The 16,879-nt window shown below is 43.6% G+C and overlaps 1 protein-coding gene across 2 annotated transcripts in view; it reads right to left on the reverse strand.

Annotated features, from left to right (window-relative positions):
* Window positions 1-15,051, reverse strand: part of LOC116394723 (serine/threonine-protein kinase LMTK1-like) — a 30,832-nt gene extending 15,781 nt beyond the window's left edge. Inside the window, exons 1-3 of one of the 2 annotated variants that reach the window (XM_031867996.1) lie at window positions 14,655-15,051; window positions 14,438-14,552; window positions 1,377-1,510 (exon numbers count right to left, since the gene is read on the reverse strand). In XM_031867996.1, the coding sequence (XP_031723856.1) occupies window positions 1,377-1,510; window positions 14,438-14,519 (216 nt within the window). In that variant the 5' untranslated portion in view covers window positions 14,520-14,552; window positions 14,655-15,051. Of the gene's footprint in view, window positions 1-1,376; window positions 1,511-14,437 lie in introns of both variants that reach the window. The other variant, XM_031867994.1, reaches the window with a different exon arrangement.
* Window positions 15,052-16,879: the final 1,828 nt, after the last annotated feature.

The raw sequence follows: 16,879 nt of genomic DNA on the forward strand, positions 1-16,879 counted from the left end.
GCTGTACTGTAGCTACACTTTGACCAGTAACTCTCTGATGACACAGTACTATAAAACAACAATGAGTCAACTATTGCCGTTTTAGCAGCTAGAGCCATCCTTCCGTCATTAGTCTTTTCACAGTAAAACGCAGGCCAATGGAAAGCAGACACAGACTTCAACTGTTCCTGCAGGTTATTAAGATACATGTTCACATGTACGTAGTGAGGCAGAAGGGATCTGGCGTGGGAGAGACAAATGTGGGCACACACACGCATAAAAATAAAGTCCAGAAGTTAATAATGGTGCATCTCTGTGCTGTGCTCATTAGTGACACTATCATCCCTGCAGCGTCTACCTACCGCAGGCTGTTCAGTGTGAATGCTGAAGCACAGACCTGACTCACCCACATACATAAACAAGAAACAAGCTGCTCTGCTCTCATCCTCTCCAATCAACAACAAAAAGGTAAATATGGAATTCATTCCCTCGATTCCTAGCCCTAGAAGTCATGCAAGGAATTAGGTGACAATATTGTGAATTCAGAATTGCCAAATGATTGGCGTAAGTGATCTTAACAAAAGGCTGTTCAGCCGGGGCTGTACTTTATCTCTCATCCCCCTAAAATAGTTCAACATTAATTTGCACGACTAAAATGAAAAATGTGTTTTGATGCCAGTGCTATAATAGGAGCAGCAAGTTAATGAGGAAACTTTTAAAGACAAGGAGCAGCCACTACAGCGACTTTAGGGTTTCTCCTGCCTCTCCCCCTCCACATGCCCCCCTGCCTGTGTCAGTCTTCATTAGCCCTCAGCCTTCGCAGTTCAGCGCTGATGTTTGACACAGCATGGCTGAGTCATGCTGACAGCTGAAGGCAACACAGAGATTCGGTACGGGTACTTTCCTGGTTGCATCACTTGCATACAATGAGGCATTAATCCTCAGCAAAAGACTTTAGCATTAACAGTAAATGCAGGGTTAGGGAGTTGTATCGATCATGATCCTTCCATCTCCTGAGAATGAGATCTAACTTAAAATATTAACACTGTACCAAATGTTTTTTCAAATTGCCACTCAACTTGCCACAATTAAATTAAAGCTGAAATCAATTGGGCCATTTTTACAGCAGACATTTGGACGTGTTTAATGGCACATTAAAGAGGTTGAATGGCAGTTTATAAAATGTATTTAAGGGTTTGGGATGCTTTTCTCGTGTTTGTACAGTGTGTGTTAGTACTAGTAATACAAGCACATTTGATACCTTAAAATTATTAGTTCCTGTATGTAAATCACTGATCTGGATTCCCCTCCATTGTGCGCACACACACACGCACACACACACACACACAGTTGGTGCTCTCCTCATTTCTTCCAGCAGGGGGCAGCAGTGAGCTCACCTTGAAGCCGATGTCACCCTTCTTGCAGCAGAGGCAGGCCAGCATGAGGAAGACGAAGGTGAAGAGGCCAGAGAACGAGACAGCTACCACCGCCAGGGATGAAGGCCACGACAGCTCGCTCAGCGGAGCACCATCTGCAACATGGGAGGATAATGCCAGTGTTAACAGGGTGGAGCTGTTCAGAGATCAGATGGCAAACTGCAGTCATGCAGGAAATTAAAAAACTAAATAGAGATGAAGGTGATTGGTATACACATACAGGTGATTTGTGACCGTTTAATTTGCAGCGCAGAAAGAAGCATGCAACTCATAATTAGCATTCTCTTCTGCTGCCTATCCACCGCTAGAATCTGTGACTCTGAATGGAAATCAGGTTCCGGTGGCTTAATTACAGTAGTTACTATGCACTCTGAGTCATCGAGGCAAAGAGGTTCCTTCCACCCGCAAACACAATGACTCCCTCTGGATAATAATTTAATAAAGCAGCCGCAGAAAAGTGGCTCATTCTGTCTCAGTGTAAACAACTAATGAATGAAAATGCTTACTGTGACTTTGCTTTTCGTTTTCTGAAATGCCCTCACAGCAACGATTCAAAATATAACCCATCATTTATTTAATTGGAGCAACTTTTTTCCAGAGCAATGCACACAATGCTATTAAATCCCAGCACACAATGAGTAGTAACGTTTGAGTGCACACAGCATTTTGAAAAAGCCATCCTCAGTGTACCAAAGAAATGTTTTGTGTGTGTCTTTGACCGGCAAACAGAGAGTACACACGCGCTTACTGTTGGTGTGTGCGTACTTATTTCTCCGCGTGTGTACTATTCACCATCTGTCTTGCGTGCATACTGTATGTGCAGCACACGTGTGCGTTTTTCTTTTACCCTGTAGAAGCTGAGAACATTCATAAAATCTGATTAACATGTTTAAATCTTCAGCTTGGACCGATGAAAGAGAAGATCCTATCCTTTAAACTTTTATATTTTTAAATTTCATAATTAATCTGAATTATTTTGTGGACAACACTCCGTATCTACATAACCATTTATCCATATTAAGGCCCACTGCATTAATCTTTAACCAAACATTTGTACATCTCTGTATCATTCCAACAACAACAAATGGTTGAGGGACTCAACCTCAATCAATGACATATTGAACACTCAAAGGTTCTTCTATTGCATCAACTAACCATCAGCATCAGCAAAATACTGGGAGCAATGAGGACAGCTCAAATGTAGCATCAATAGGACATTCATGGTTCAATCTTCAAAAATCCCACAATGCACTTCAATAACATCTTTCATTTGATTCTCCCGGCAAGGTGAATGCCATAGACTGTATATAAGAAGTAGACGTAGTCAGCGTGACGTCACCCATTGGTTGTGGGACCTGGTTTTGAAGCCTTCAGTTTGGGTTTTTGACCGTCACCATCTTGGTTTTTTTGCAGCCAGAAGTGACATGAGAGGGTGGAGCTAAGTACAATCAAACATTTATTTAGGCAACCAAAAAGGTTACGATTAACTTTCATGAACTGAAAACACACTGTGAAAGGGTTAAAGTTATACGACAAAAACACAGACAACTCCCAGACTGGATAGCGCCGTGGAAGAGACCGGTCAATCACAGGGTACCCTGTAGCATACCCTGCTACTGAAGAATACTTGAAACAAATGAGACCATAAACTCATGTTTACAATGTTTACTGAGGTAATAAATCAAGTCAGAAGTCGGGTCATTTTTTCATAAACTTCTATACAATCAGACTTCTTTTTGCAACCAGAGGAGTCGCTCCGGATGACCATTAGAGTTTAAAAGACACTTCCGCATCGTCTTCGCTTTTCAGACCTGGAGGTTGCCACTTTCGTCTTTCGAACTTCACACCCCCAGTTTGAAACACAGGCTTTGTGTTAAAAGTGGCCGATGTAAATAACCCTGATGACATCATCAGGGTTATTTTCTCAAACTCTTGACAGCTCCCTCCAGAGCCGCAGAAGACATTGTATACAACTGTTTTCAGAGTAGCTGATGTGATGATTCGGTTGAGAAGTTATTTAAACGTTGCGGTTATTTTATATAATGTTGCATTCTTTATGGTTAGTTCCCGAAATTAAGCTCACGCACATCACAAGAAATGTTTTGGTGGTCAGAAATTCTTGGCAAAGATCTTTCTCTTTTTATTGACAGCAAATTCATTATTTCTTATTTTCCCAAGTTTATATAAACCTCATTTATGCATCTCTGTTATAAGTTCTCATCAACTGTTTTTCCTCGCAACATGAATTCTTATAAAAAAAAATTTGGAGTCACAAGTAAACGTAACTAGCCAACCACTGCAATCTGGCAGAACTGGCCCATCTGTCAGTACACCGCGTAATGCCAAGATGTCTACTTTTAAAATGCCCCCGTACCAGACCTGCAGTTACTCATGTGGATGCCATGTTTACTCCCTTTCTGTATGTGCTGTTGCTGTATATCTATCCATCACAGCCTATTAATTAAAGAAGAGGACAGGCATATTGCCCTCACTCCAGGATTCCCTTTATTTCTCCATCCTTGTGAGGACAATACAAGCACGGCACTCCTGTGCCCACTGTATCCACTAGGAGTTGTGGTGTGTGATGCGTGTGTGTGCGAGACTCAGCGGTCCTGACCCATTCGGCTGTGGAGAACACGTTGTTCCAGACCTGACAGCTCCCGTGGCTCAAACAGTACTGCTCCAACCAAAGCTTGACCTGAGGTCACGGCCACAAAGCACATGCAGACACGCACACACACATTGGTAGAATATCAAAACAGACAGGTTCCTACTTGAAGCCTGGTTTTAGAACTACACCATGTGTGTGTTTGGGCACTGACCCACCGACCCATCACCATGGTAACAACCTTGCAGGCCGTCACGTATTAGTTGATTGCCATTTACGACGCGGTAAACCTCTTGCCCTCTCTTTGTTTCCACACTTTTGGAAGATAGATTCCTGTAATATGCTGCGACAGCTTGTGTGTGTGTGTCTGTGTGTGATAGTGTCTGAAGAAGGAAAAGCCAACCCAAGCAGTGCCCTTTCTGGATCCACCACATACCACAACACAAAGCCTGAGTGGGTGGTGACAAGACACATTGAGTTGAGGCTGATAGGGGAATCAAAACCAAATATTATTAAAATGCTTTCTTCTTCTTTGCCACAATACAGCTGAATTACCAGCCTAATTTCCAACGGATATTTAGCACTTTACACAGAACTATCAAGCCATTTAACGGAACTTCAAAAGCATTTTTTAGGCAATATGCTGCACATGAGTAACCTTGAGGGTATTGTTGATCTTTTGGATGAATGGATGTGAGGAAGCACACAGATGGTGCCAGAAGCATGGAGGATGAATATATGAGGGAGTGGTGACTCAAGGCTTACAATAGCAATACGTGTTAAGGTCTGCTGTCATGATGTGCAAGCCCTGGGGCAGATTGATTGCTGTTTTCTTTCTTTGACAGTTGTATGTCATTATTACGCACCTCTCCTTTAAAAGAAAACACATCACTTCACATTCAGTTTTATTAATAGCAACAACATGCAACTTTTAACCTTGAGGTAGGAGGTGTACGATCTCGTCCACTTTCTCTTTTGTTGGTTCGTTCGCAACACAAAACCTCATTCATCTTGATAAGCTGTCTATCTTTAAAAGCCATCCAGCCTGAAGTTGAAGTAACCGGCAACTATCAAGCCTCTACTACAGGCACCGATGAAGCAGATGGTGAACACAGGCGCTGAGCAGCGGACCAACCTTTTATTCTTTTACAGAAAATGGAGGAATCCTGGAAATTGGCAATCCACCTCTACTGTTTCCTATAAAGTCGTAACAGGGGGCCATTCGTCCTTCTACATTTGGAGCAAGAGCTGTGTTTCAATGAATAAGATCCATATGTACATAGAACCCTGACAATAATGTACCTCACTAGAGATTCTACCAGACAGGCTATCAAGCTTAAGCGGGGGTTCAGATTGAAAACACTGTCATGTTAAAACAACGTGAGGAGCTGTATTGGTGGAGTGTGTCAACCTTGTTTTCAACCATCACCAACAGCCGTATGCTTTGGGTAGTAAATACCAATAGAAGCAGCTGAGACAAAGTGTTTCCCAGTAATCCTACCTCAGGCCACTGCTTCTTTGAATCAATGGTGTACAAGTACCTTGTCAGTACCTTACAAGTATTTACAAGTGCATAAATGGCTGAGTGAAGTGTTCGGGGCAGACAGAGGTTGGGGTATCCCCCTAAAGATTTGGAGAGAGTTGCAAATGACGATTTTGCTTCTCTGCTCATCCTTTCCTTTCCCCACCATGATCAGAACAAACAGTTTAAAAACTGATGAATAGAAAATAGAATCATAATGTTCCCGCAATTGTTTGTATACCTACGGTTTAGCAACTGGACTTAGAGAATTTATATTTCGCATGTAGCTTAACTACGGCAGACGTCTAATATGGTCCTCAAGAGGAAATCGCACTATTTTCATAAGTGCGACATGTGAAGAATTCATCACTCATTCTCTGAAGAACTGTGAGCGACGACCCAGGGTCCTCCATAAATATTTGAGAAGCACACATTATTTCACCAGCTGCACAGCCAAATGAAAATAAAGCACTTAAAAGCCAGGCTCAAAATGGCTTTATTAAAAAGCTGTGTTCAAGACTGGAGGAAGATGAGCCTTGTCCTTGCCGACAATGAGGAGGACGCAGCAGAGGGATGGAGGGAGGAAGAGAGGTGTGGATGCAAGGAGGATGGATGAATGAAAAGAGGAGCCCATTGCTGTTGCTTTTTTTATTTCCCAAAAGTGAGACTTATCAATTATAGTCTTGCTTCATTGAACATGACTTTACACTCCCCCTACGGATAGGTTTCACTCCACTAACCTGTGACTATAGGGCTGGGCAATATATCAATATTATGTCGATATCGTGATATGAGATTAGATATCATCTTCAATTTTGGATATCATAATATGGAATAAGTGTTTTTTTCTGGTTTTAAAGGCTGAATGTAAATTTCAGAACTTACCAGACTGTTCTAGCTGTTCTATTATTTGCCTTTACCCACTTAGTTACCCTTGCTTGTGCTGCTTGTGTTGTCAGATCATGGCCACGCAATGCAATACCCTGCTAAGTAGACGGATGCACATTTCAAGTCACCAGAAAAGATTAGTGTGTCCTTCATAGTCACAGAGCAAGAGCTGATAATGCATGTTTTAAATTGCATTAGCGTCTCTTGCTGAAATACCACACACACCGACAGAAAGGGATAAACAGTGAGAGAGAGAAATATAGACATGCCCAAGGAGGAACATGAAATCTCAGGAATAATCAAATTCAACGGGGTGTGTGTGTGTGTTCATGCTCGGGATGCACCGATACAATTACCAGTATCAGTTGTCAGGTCCGATATCGTGCTCATGTACTCGTAAAACTACTCTGATACAACCGCATGCCATACCACTATGGCAACGTGACGTTAACCTCTTGTCAGTTGGGCCCAATAAGCAGACCGGCTGCAACAATAACCCCAATAACCCCATGCACAAACAGGTTAAATCCATCAAAACAGGCAGCCTCCACTTCACCAGTGCAGGAGAGTTAGCAGCCACAATGTCCCGTGCATTTTCGTGGACACATGCAACCACTTAAGTCTTCACCTCGTGAATTAGTTTAGCGAGTGTGTCTGCCCGGCATAATGTTAGCGAGTGTGTGATCATGAGTATGAAGTTATCAGTAACGTTATAGCTGTGGACGTCACAGTGCAGTGTGCGTACAGCTTATTTGTCAGTGAATAAATGCCACAACTCCTCAAGACCCGTGAGGAGACCCAAGTTACGTATTATTAACATCCCTACTGCAAAGAACTATGCTCTGTTTGTTTCAGGAAAATACAATCTTGAATGTTAAAATGTCAGCAACAGCATCATGTTGTATTTTTATTTGTAACAGTCAAGTGAGGAACATCTGATGAAAATAAAACATGATTTCAAAGTCATTGTTAGAACTGTAATGGTATTATCAAGTGCGCCTATCGGTACTAGGTATGGGCAAGTACTCAAATGTAAGAACTTGTACTTGGTCTAATAAAAGTGGTACCGATGCATCCCTAGTTCATGCATGTATGTACGAGATGACAATGTAGTGTGTTAAGCACACTGAGCTTTTCATGGTAGATCATAAATGAAGCATGCACCAGCGAGGTAGGGCTGACTGTTGCTGTGCAGCTGAAGCAACCGTAAGGTCTACGGCGGCTAGAAGATATCTACTACCTGGTATACACGATAGTGCTCATCAGGCATTCAACAAATCTGTTCCAAATGGACACGTGTAGGAGAGGTAGAGAGGACGAACAGAGCAAGGACGGCTGCAGAGAGAAAAGAGGGAGTCGTATTGAAATGCCTCCCACACTCGTACCAAGGCCAGGGCCGAGCCATGTGTTCGTATTCACATACAAGCATACGAATATGAACCCACACAGAAAACCCAGTCAGGGTGTTGAACTGGGCTGCATAGCATAACTTTGGAGTTTCTGTGGTAACTGAGTGCAACGGGCTGCTGTTTCTGCTCCTGATAGCAGCAAACCCGAGTCCATGAAGAGGAGCTTGAACACACCACAGATAGTATTGTATGCTTTGACACAGAACTGCAGAAGTGTCTCTCCCTGGGAGTTCTATTCTCCCATCAGCAATCCGTCCCTTTTTACTTTTTGTATGGTTGCTATGCATGCATGAATGTTTTTTGACCGTGAGACCAAGTACTGACAGTGGTGCAGGGTGGGCAGTACGCCAAACTACACACCACTGCAATCAAATTGTCTTGAGAAGGAATGAGGGGGGGGGGGGGGGGGGGGGGGAGAGAAGGGGGAGAAGTAGAGGGTAAGATACAGTTTCAACTGCAGTTAGTATTCAACAGACTGGATACAGATACATACATTATGCAGCTATTGTGTTACGTAAAAAATCTCAATTTGATGCGTGGTCAGAGGCCACAGACCGGGCTTTGTGTCTGTTATGAAGTCCACGTTGACGTAGAAACATGACCAAGCTGCATGAAGTATACACTGCAAACCGTTTTAGTCTGAGGAGGCTACCATACGCAACAGGAGGCAAGCTGCTGCCATTATTTACCCACTTTATTGCCCTTCCACCTCCCCTCAGTGCTTCCTAATGGGTAAATACAGCGCGCAGAACGAGAGCAGATACATCCCGGCATCTCTCTGAGCATGCGTTTAAATTCAGGACAGTGCTGCAGGGGCAAACAAGCTCCTCCATCTGCCCTGCACCAAGTGACTTCCAACAAAAACACAAGCAAAACCGATGTAGGCGGAAGGGTGTGGAAGTGCATGGATACAGCAGACGGGATAGATTGAGACAGGGGAGAAGAGTGACCTTTAGGTTTAGATTTACAGGTCGTCAGAGGGCAGCAGGAGCAGAGCCAAATAATTTACATTCAGTACATAAAATCAACATGCACACACATGCAGAAAACCTCAGTAATGGTTTTTGACTGGAAGCTGCTGGATGAGAGGTGCAGCCTATACAACAAAAAGCAATTGCCTTACAGCTGAATAAGAATTCCAATTTGAGGTAATTGACGGAGAGCTGCCGTCCAAGCTATATATTGATTCACTACTGCTCTTGTGCATGTGTAAATAAAATGTATAAGGACAATCGTCACGGATCAATTGTTGGCTCAAGTGGTTAGCTCATCTTTGGTGTCAAGATGTAACTTGAGCTCCTGTTTTAAAAGACTTCTTCTATATGTATCAGCGTCTAGGGATGCAAAGTGGCTGGAGTTAGTCCTCCTCTTTTTTCTCCACTAGATGAGCTCGCAGGGCTGCATTGAAAGAGAAGTGAGCTCTGCCCCGCTTCCCAAAGCAAGAAGCATCAGACTGTGATGACGGAGGGCTGAACATACAGAGGTGGAGAGGAGGAAGCACACACGTGGACACATGTGTCAGTCTCCAGTTGGCAGCAAAAGAAACAGCGTGACACGACAAATAGCAGGGTTCTGTACCCTCCATCCATTTACTTCCTCTCTGCCGTTCTCTAGTCATGCTCTATGACTGCAGATGGCAGAGGGATGCGCTGGCCCTGCAGAGAGCCATGATAACTGTCATTAACTGGGAGTGAGATCCCAGGAGGACCACCATGGATCAGCATTACAGGCCTGGCATGTCCGTCACCCTGACAGCCCGGGCAAGGGCACACTGCTGGAAGGAAAGGGTTTAAATAACTTCTCTGTCTCTGTCCCTTTTTTAGTTAATTGCACAGATCGACTAACTGCACGATTAAGATTTAACATCAATAATTCATCTATTTGAGACACAATTCATTAATGTAGATCATTGCAGAGGAGACTGGCCTCTACTCTGCAGTTTGCAGCGTGGGCTGTTGAGTCAAATTTTGAGGGAAATCTGCTGAATTTGGAAGATTATTATACAGCACAAAATTAATCAGAGTGACTGTTCCTTCTGCACAAATAGGACAAAAGCTGCTCACAGTTTATCACGCTGGAAAACACACAGCTGAATGAATGAACAGACTGAAATATATGTTTATCCTCTTGGGTCAAGTAGAGGAGGGAAACCTGACTGAGAATTCAAGAATCCTCTTTGCAACAGGAAGCAACACATGTTTACAGGAAATAGAAGATGAGGACCAGCTCTGACAATCCCATGAGATGGGTGCAATCAATCTTTTGAAATAGTCATCACAATTAATTTAACACTGAAAGAGAAATGCTACACCTTTAATATACCAGATCAACCACTTGATATAGACATTCATGAATTAGCAGAGGTTTTACTTTCATATACTGGTAAAGACAAAACCCTGATGAAGGACTCGTCACAGCTGTTCACAGTTCTACGAGATTGAATGGTGTTTTCTCTTTTCTCAATACTAACTTTGAACCACGGACACACATTTCTACATATGTTACAGTGAAAAACTAACCAAAGCTGGTCATGGAAATCATGCACAGCTCTTAAAAGAAGGCCAAAATGACCGATGCAGTCAGTTAAATCAGTGGCTATCAATTGTAAAAAAAAAGTTAAACTTGTGATACCCCAGTCAGCCCTTCTTGTGATACTTGGTAGACGTTGTTGAAATGTTTTATCACTCATTTGGTAATGAATACGCGATTGGAGAATTTCCTCACCAATTGGTTACATGACCAGACAATAAATTATATTTAATGTAAGCTCTAAACTCCTGATTTAACAACAATTTGTTTGAACTCTTCTTAAAATGTTCAGTTATTGTTTTGATGTTGACTTAGCAGCAATCTAAATTACATAAAGGCATTATAGGCTGAAACAATGTTACCTGTTAGTGTCATCTGTGACAAAAAGCATCTGCACACAGACCTGACAGAACACAGCTCTGCAGTGCAAACACACTCCAGAAAGGGGTGATTGTGCCCCGCGTGTGCTTGGCCTCTGGCTGATAAACACAAATTAGATGCATGTGCAAACCATATGCAGACAGAAATATGCACTAGGAATGACATTTCAGCCCCGAGTCCCATGATGCAAACAAAGGCAGTGTGTGTATATATATTTGTGTGGAGATGTGTGTACCTGTGCCTGTGTGAAGAAAAACAAACATACCTAAGACAAAACAGGTTTGTGTGAGATATGCTGGCTGACATGCACTCCTTTTTCCTCCCATAATCTTCCGTCTTGATGTTGCTATTGTTAAGCACACATACTCCCACTCTGACTCACAGGCACTGAATTCACGCAGTCACACGTTTCACCCGAATGTCTCCCACCTGTCCAACCAATTTGAAGCGGTCCTTTTGAACACAAGAAACACACCTGGGTCTGCTTTCCCCTCCTGTCATCATAAAACATCCCTAAAATCAGTCCACCACACCTGTTTCATAATAGCAACTATGTGAAAGTCTTGCTAAATGGCTCTCAGAGTGCTCTAGCATTTAAATTCGACAACACAGTATACTTAGTGACGAATTAAATACTGCATGAAACCCATTAAGTATGCAATTGCACACACACACACACAGCCTTCAACGAGTATGACACCAAGAAACCCAACAACCCCCTCATCATCACACAGAGAGCACATAGGAAACATACTGTGGACGGTGCCCCTTAACTGCTTGTATCCACTTCATTCTTATTTTAGTTCCCACAGAGGCTGACTTATGTAACTAAAGTGCTTGGATACACATGGAGGGATGAATAATCAAATAGTCAGCCGTGGCTGGCTTGTACTGACCGAGTCAGTGGGAGGAGCTCGGAGAGCAAGTCAATACATCATTTTTAACACCTTTCCTGTCCGGTATCAGTACTTTGTTATAGCCTGCAGTGGGTGTTGCCATGTGTATCGGAGGGCACGTGAAGCTTTCCCCCATGTGGAATGTGCATTAGGCATTGTGCTGTAAGTGTGATTGAGTGACAGAAAACGTGTGTGTTGCGTCTACGCCAAGACGCCGTCCGTAACGTGCACACACTAGCCGCCACTGCCACCTCCAGGCACCAGAGGAGACTGCTGAAAGACAGTCTCCCACAGTTGCTGCATTGTCAGCTTGTCGGTGTATCGGTGCTGCCTTCCAGGTCAGCCCGTCTTCTGTTTGCCCCACGACAGTAAAGCGATGCATATCAATTCTGTTCGCAGGAGGCAGCCGGCTTTTAAAATAGCTATACCGCACACACCCACACACCCACACATATGCTGCCTCGTCTGATGGGAGAGCTCTCCGAGGTGCTGAAGCAGTGGTGAGCCAGGTGCAAGTTGCAGTTGTCACTGGTGCAGAATGCCACACATACACCTGACTTTCCCCCTGGCCGCACACACACCAAGCCCCAGCGTGCGAGGGCCGATGCGGTCAGGAGATCATGAATACTGCTACGGTGTGTCCGTCCCTGCTGATGGTTTATATAATGCCATGCAACATGAACACCGACCTGGCCCCGTAGTTGTTTTCCTCTGGTCTCGGTGTGTGTTTGCGCATGAGTGACTGTTTATGTGAGTATATGCAGAAGTAGAGCACACTATGTTCTCACGTAGCCCTGGGAGGAGGAAGTGTAGCTGTGGAGGGCAGCTTGAGCGGTGCTATAGTTTAAGTGCTGGATTTTGTGTTTGTAACTCTTCGTGTGATTTATGAATCTATTTCTCAGCCAACATATTCAGCCAGTAGAGCTGACTGAACGCTGTGCGTCCCCTCGCCTTAAAGGGACTCTAGCATTTCTCTGTCCTCAGCTCTGTACGCCCTCCATTGCCTCGGCAACATCAATTCTCACTGCAATTACTGAGGAACAGGACCATTAGTGAGGTGCTGCTCTAATGAGAAATGTAGATCATTATGACAGGGGAGTGACGAGCCGGACCCCACCCTCTACTCCAGCTATATACAGGCTACATGTACATGCCCACTCATGCCCCACCCTCCTCCTAATACTAAACAATCCCAACGCATGTGCTGATTCCACCCTGACCTGTCACGGAGGCTATCCATTCAGCTACTGTCTGATCTGAAGAGAGAAAATGTGAGTGTTTCACTGCACATCTCCTCCAGGAAGAAAACACCAAGACAATTAAATTCGAAGGTGCCCCCGAAGAGCCACAGTTAGCATGCATTTTAGCCATAATTCAGCTGGGAACCATTTATCCTGTTTCAAATTAAAAGATGGCATTCCCCTGGTAGGTTAGTATCATATTTCACTGCACAGAACCGGGGATAGCCAGCTCAGCCCCCACTACACATTCCACAACAAGAAGTGCTTCTGTCATGGTTTTCCAAATACCTAAAACACTAAACCATTCCGTGTTTCTCCTTGCAGCGTATTTTAAAGTAGAGCAGAGTATTATCAAGAACAGCTCCGTCATTAAGAACAAATCCTTCATCCTTCAAATCGTGTCATATCAATGTAGTGTATACGTACCTATATCAGGGATGTGGGGATTTACCTATTGATCTGTGTTCTTGTAGTCTTGCATCAAAAAATGCTCAGTGTGATGGTAAAAGCGTACTTTCCAAACATAGACGTGTCCTCTTATCACTTGTCTTGCTATGGCCCTTTACAAAATAAAACTGTATGTTTGTTGACAGTCAGAATTGTCTCTTATTTCTTTCAATGTCAGTGTAAGAACAGAAACTTCCCAAATGCACAGCGACACCTCCTGTAAATACCCTACTTGACTTGAAATGGAAGCCTCTTTTAGCGTCACATTTAAGGGGGGGAAACAGATAGGAGCAGAAGTGCAAAGAAGGAGAACTTGGGAGTCATAAGAAGATCGAGGTGGGTGGAATAATTGGGCAAAGAGGGATCACTGCGAGTGTGCGGTTTGGGGAGGACAGATAAGAGCCTGCAACTTGAGAGTCCCTGGACTCACCGTCATTTGTATGCCCAGCGCACTGCGCTCAGCTCAGGGACTGTCTCTCAGTCCCGTTTACACTCGCACACGGTTATTTAATCTGCTCTAATTCAAGCCCTCACGCAGGACAGCCATGACTTCCTGCTCGGTGGTCCCATAGCACTGCAGCAGCAGCACCTGGGTTCTCCTTCACATCGCCCCCGACACCCGAAGGATGATTTAACGCTGCATCCAAACGGGCATCAAAGAACAGCAACCTCACGCAGTGAAGCCATATACACCTCCATCAGCAGGTCATCTCTGTAACGTTGCACTACATGGTCATAGCACACAGTACACACTCCGCTGCAGGCACGTATGTGTAGGACTATGCAGAGTCTATGCAGCCACAACATTTAACCCTCTTGTAACCAAGCTGTAAGGGACTGATTGGATGTAAATCATCCATACCCAAGCTAATCGTGTGATGTTTAGGCTCACTGTAATGATGATGATGATGCTATGGCAATGATGCAGCTGCCTGTGACTAAAAATACTATATATAGCACCGAGACACAGTGTATGGCCTGGCATCAAACACCAGATTCAGACATCAATCAGCCTGATCATGAAGAAACATAGATCACTGGCAGGTCTGCAGCAAATGGATAAACGCCCTCATTCAAGCCATTCGTGGGTTTGACCCTTACCTGTATCAAAGTGGGAGCTGAAGGCGAAACTGGGATTGAAAAACGCCGAAGACATGACAATCACATGTAGGGCAAAGACCATCCTCCTCGACGCGTTGCAGAAGCAGCAAAAAGCCTAAACACAAAAAAAGGTCAAGAAGAAATTCCTGACTCTGCTTTAGAGATTCAAGTGACCTGTAGTAGGAGCGGTAATGCGCAGCATTTTATTCCATCACACCTCACAGAGAGCACCCCAAAAATCCTGCTCCACCTTCAGCTCGAAGAGATTTGGAGACAGATGTTGACATTCATCTCACATCTGTGTGCTTGTCAACAAGATCCCGTTTAAATTCGACTGCTATTCTGCACAGGGTTGGTGTAGCCTACCTATCGGTCACCCGTTATTTACACAAATTGTATACACTGTAAAATCTTGACTGCTCCAAACATTTAACGATTTCCCATTTGTGTTCCTTCCAGAATAAACCTCTGGTTGCTCCTTGTCCCGCGCTACATGTCACATCCCGTTTTTAGGGGAGCGCAGCTGGTCCCTTTTTTTAAAAGATGCGTCGGTCAGCGATGCGCATTTAGGTTTCAGCTTCGGTCCAGAAAGAATGAGCGACATCTTGCACCAGTGTGAAGCGACATAAAGTATACACGCACTTCTGCTTACGGCCTTCAAAATAAAATCATATTTACGTGCCAGAAGACTGTTTGGCTTTTATTTTGAAAATAATTGACCTGGTGCCCCGGCATTCTCGGTCACACTTGACGCAACCATTTCCAGAGGAATCCAATTTGTGAGCGTGCGCGCGTGCGTGTCGTGTGTTTACTGTGTTTTTAAGTAAATCATGGGCACTCAGATATCATCACACCTCCTATCATGACAAGAGGAGGCGAAGAAAGACACAGGGGACCTGCAGGCTCCGTAGAGAGACGAGCCCACTAACAGGCGCTTGTGGGACAGCATGGTGGCTTCTGAGACTCTGGAGCGCAGTTAGTTAAAGAGTCTGCTGAGACCCGATTGTTCTGTCGATGTCAAATGATGCCTTCAGAAAAAGTCGCTTGCACAGTTTTAAGTTGTGTCTCAAAGAATCAGTGGGAGGGCTACCGGAGCAGACATGCTGTCAGCTGCGTAAAGTAGCTGCTGGTCAGGTGACTAGTGGACAGGTAGGCAGGCGTTTACTGTCCCTGGAAATGCTAAAATGTAGAAGGTAATACAAAGCAAATGACTCCAACACTATGGTTTGACATGCTTTGTATGCGCACATTTAGATTCTGCATGCATACGTGTGCATGTTTGAGTGCAAGCAACTGTTGCTTTTGCTGTCAATCATGCTGATTCTGTGAGACTTGACTATTCTGATGGGCTGGTTCAGTAGATGTGTGCAAACTATATTCATTTAAATTGACTCAAGAAAAGACTCAGATACCAGATGTTGGAGTATATATGTCTGCATTCTTCAGACAGAAATAATGTTCATATTAATGCAGTCAAAGTGAACGTTGCATTTGCTATATTACATTAAAACCTAAAATTCCTCCTCCTCACCTCTCCCTATTTTGTTCCCTCCCTCACGGACACGCTCCTATTGGCCCTCTGCTTTTCCCAATTACTATTACTTTATGTATTTAAATTCTTGATTGAGGTAAATGCATAACATCACTTAAATAGTATTAACTACATTATTTGCATGTATTTCTTTTATTCTTTTACACATTTATTGGTTTTATTTTGGGTGGTTTGCACAACCAATGACAATAAGATCAGGGAAGTTAGGTGTTGTTCTTTTGAATGCACACTAGAGAGCAGCACTGGATTACTATTAGAAAGGCACAGGGGGAACTCTTTCTGATTTGGAATCTTTAAAAAAAAAAAGGAACCGGACACGAAAACACACACATGAAAAAAAGAATAGCAACCGTACATTTCAGCAGAAGTCAAGGTTCATTTTTCAACTCTCTCATCTGCAGGATGCACCTGCAGGCCTCATGTCTTTATTTAACGTCATGTAAATTAAGAGGTTGAGTCTCAGTTCTCTGTAAACCCTTGACTGGAAACACACTGATGTTGTAAATTGTTATCAATTGCGTTTTTTACATGTGTTTTGTTGTACATGTGGGAAAAGCCACCGCTTAAATATTGCAAAGGGACTCTCCTTTTGACTTGTGAAAAAAAGCAAGGAGATATATAGATTAAAAATATATATAGAAAAATTGGGTGCATGCCATGAATTCCTATGAATACAGACAGGACGAAGTCACAATTGAATTACTACAAAACTGCAAGAAATCTTTTCAGATCCTGACCCTTTAGGGAGGGGTTGGGGAAATCACCTACACTGATAATAATGCTGACAAATAACACAACTGAGAAAGCATGCAGATTTAATCAAAGCTCCTCCTCCTGTCAGTTACTCTCAGTTTCAGCGTTGTAATAAATTGCTCCTCCAGCACCTCCTC

The sequence above is a fragment of the Anarrhichthys ocellatus genome, unplaced genomic scaffold, assembly GCF_004355925.1.
Source record: "Anarrhichthys ocellatus isolate YVR2014 unplaced genomic scaffold, GSC_Weel_1.0 scaffold40, whole genome shotgun sequence".
Lineage (NCBI taxonomy): Eukaryota > Metazoa > Chordata > Actinopteri > Perciformes > Anarhichadidae > Anarrhichthys > Anarrhichthys ocellatus.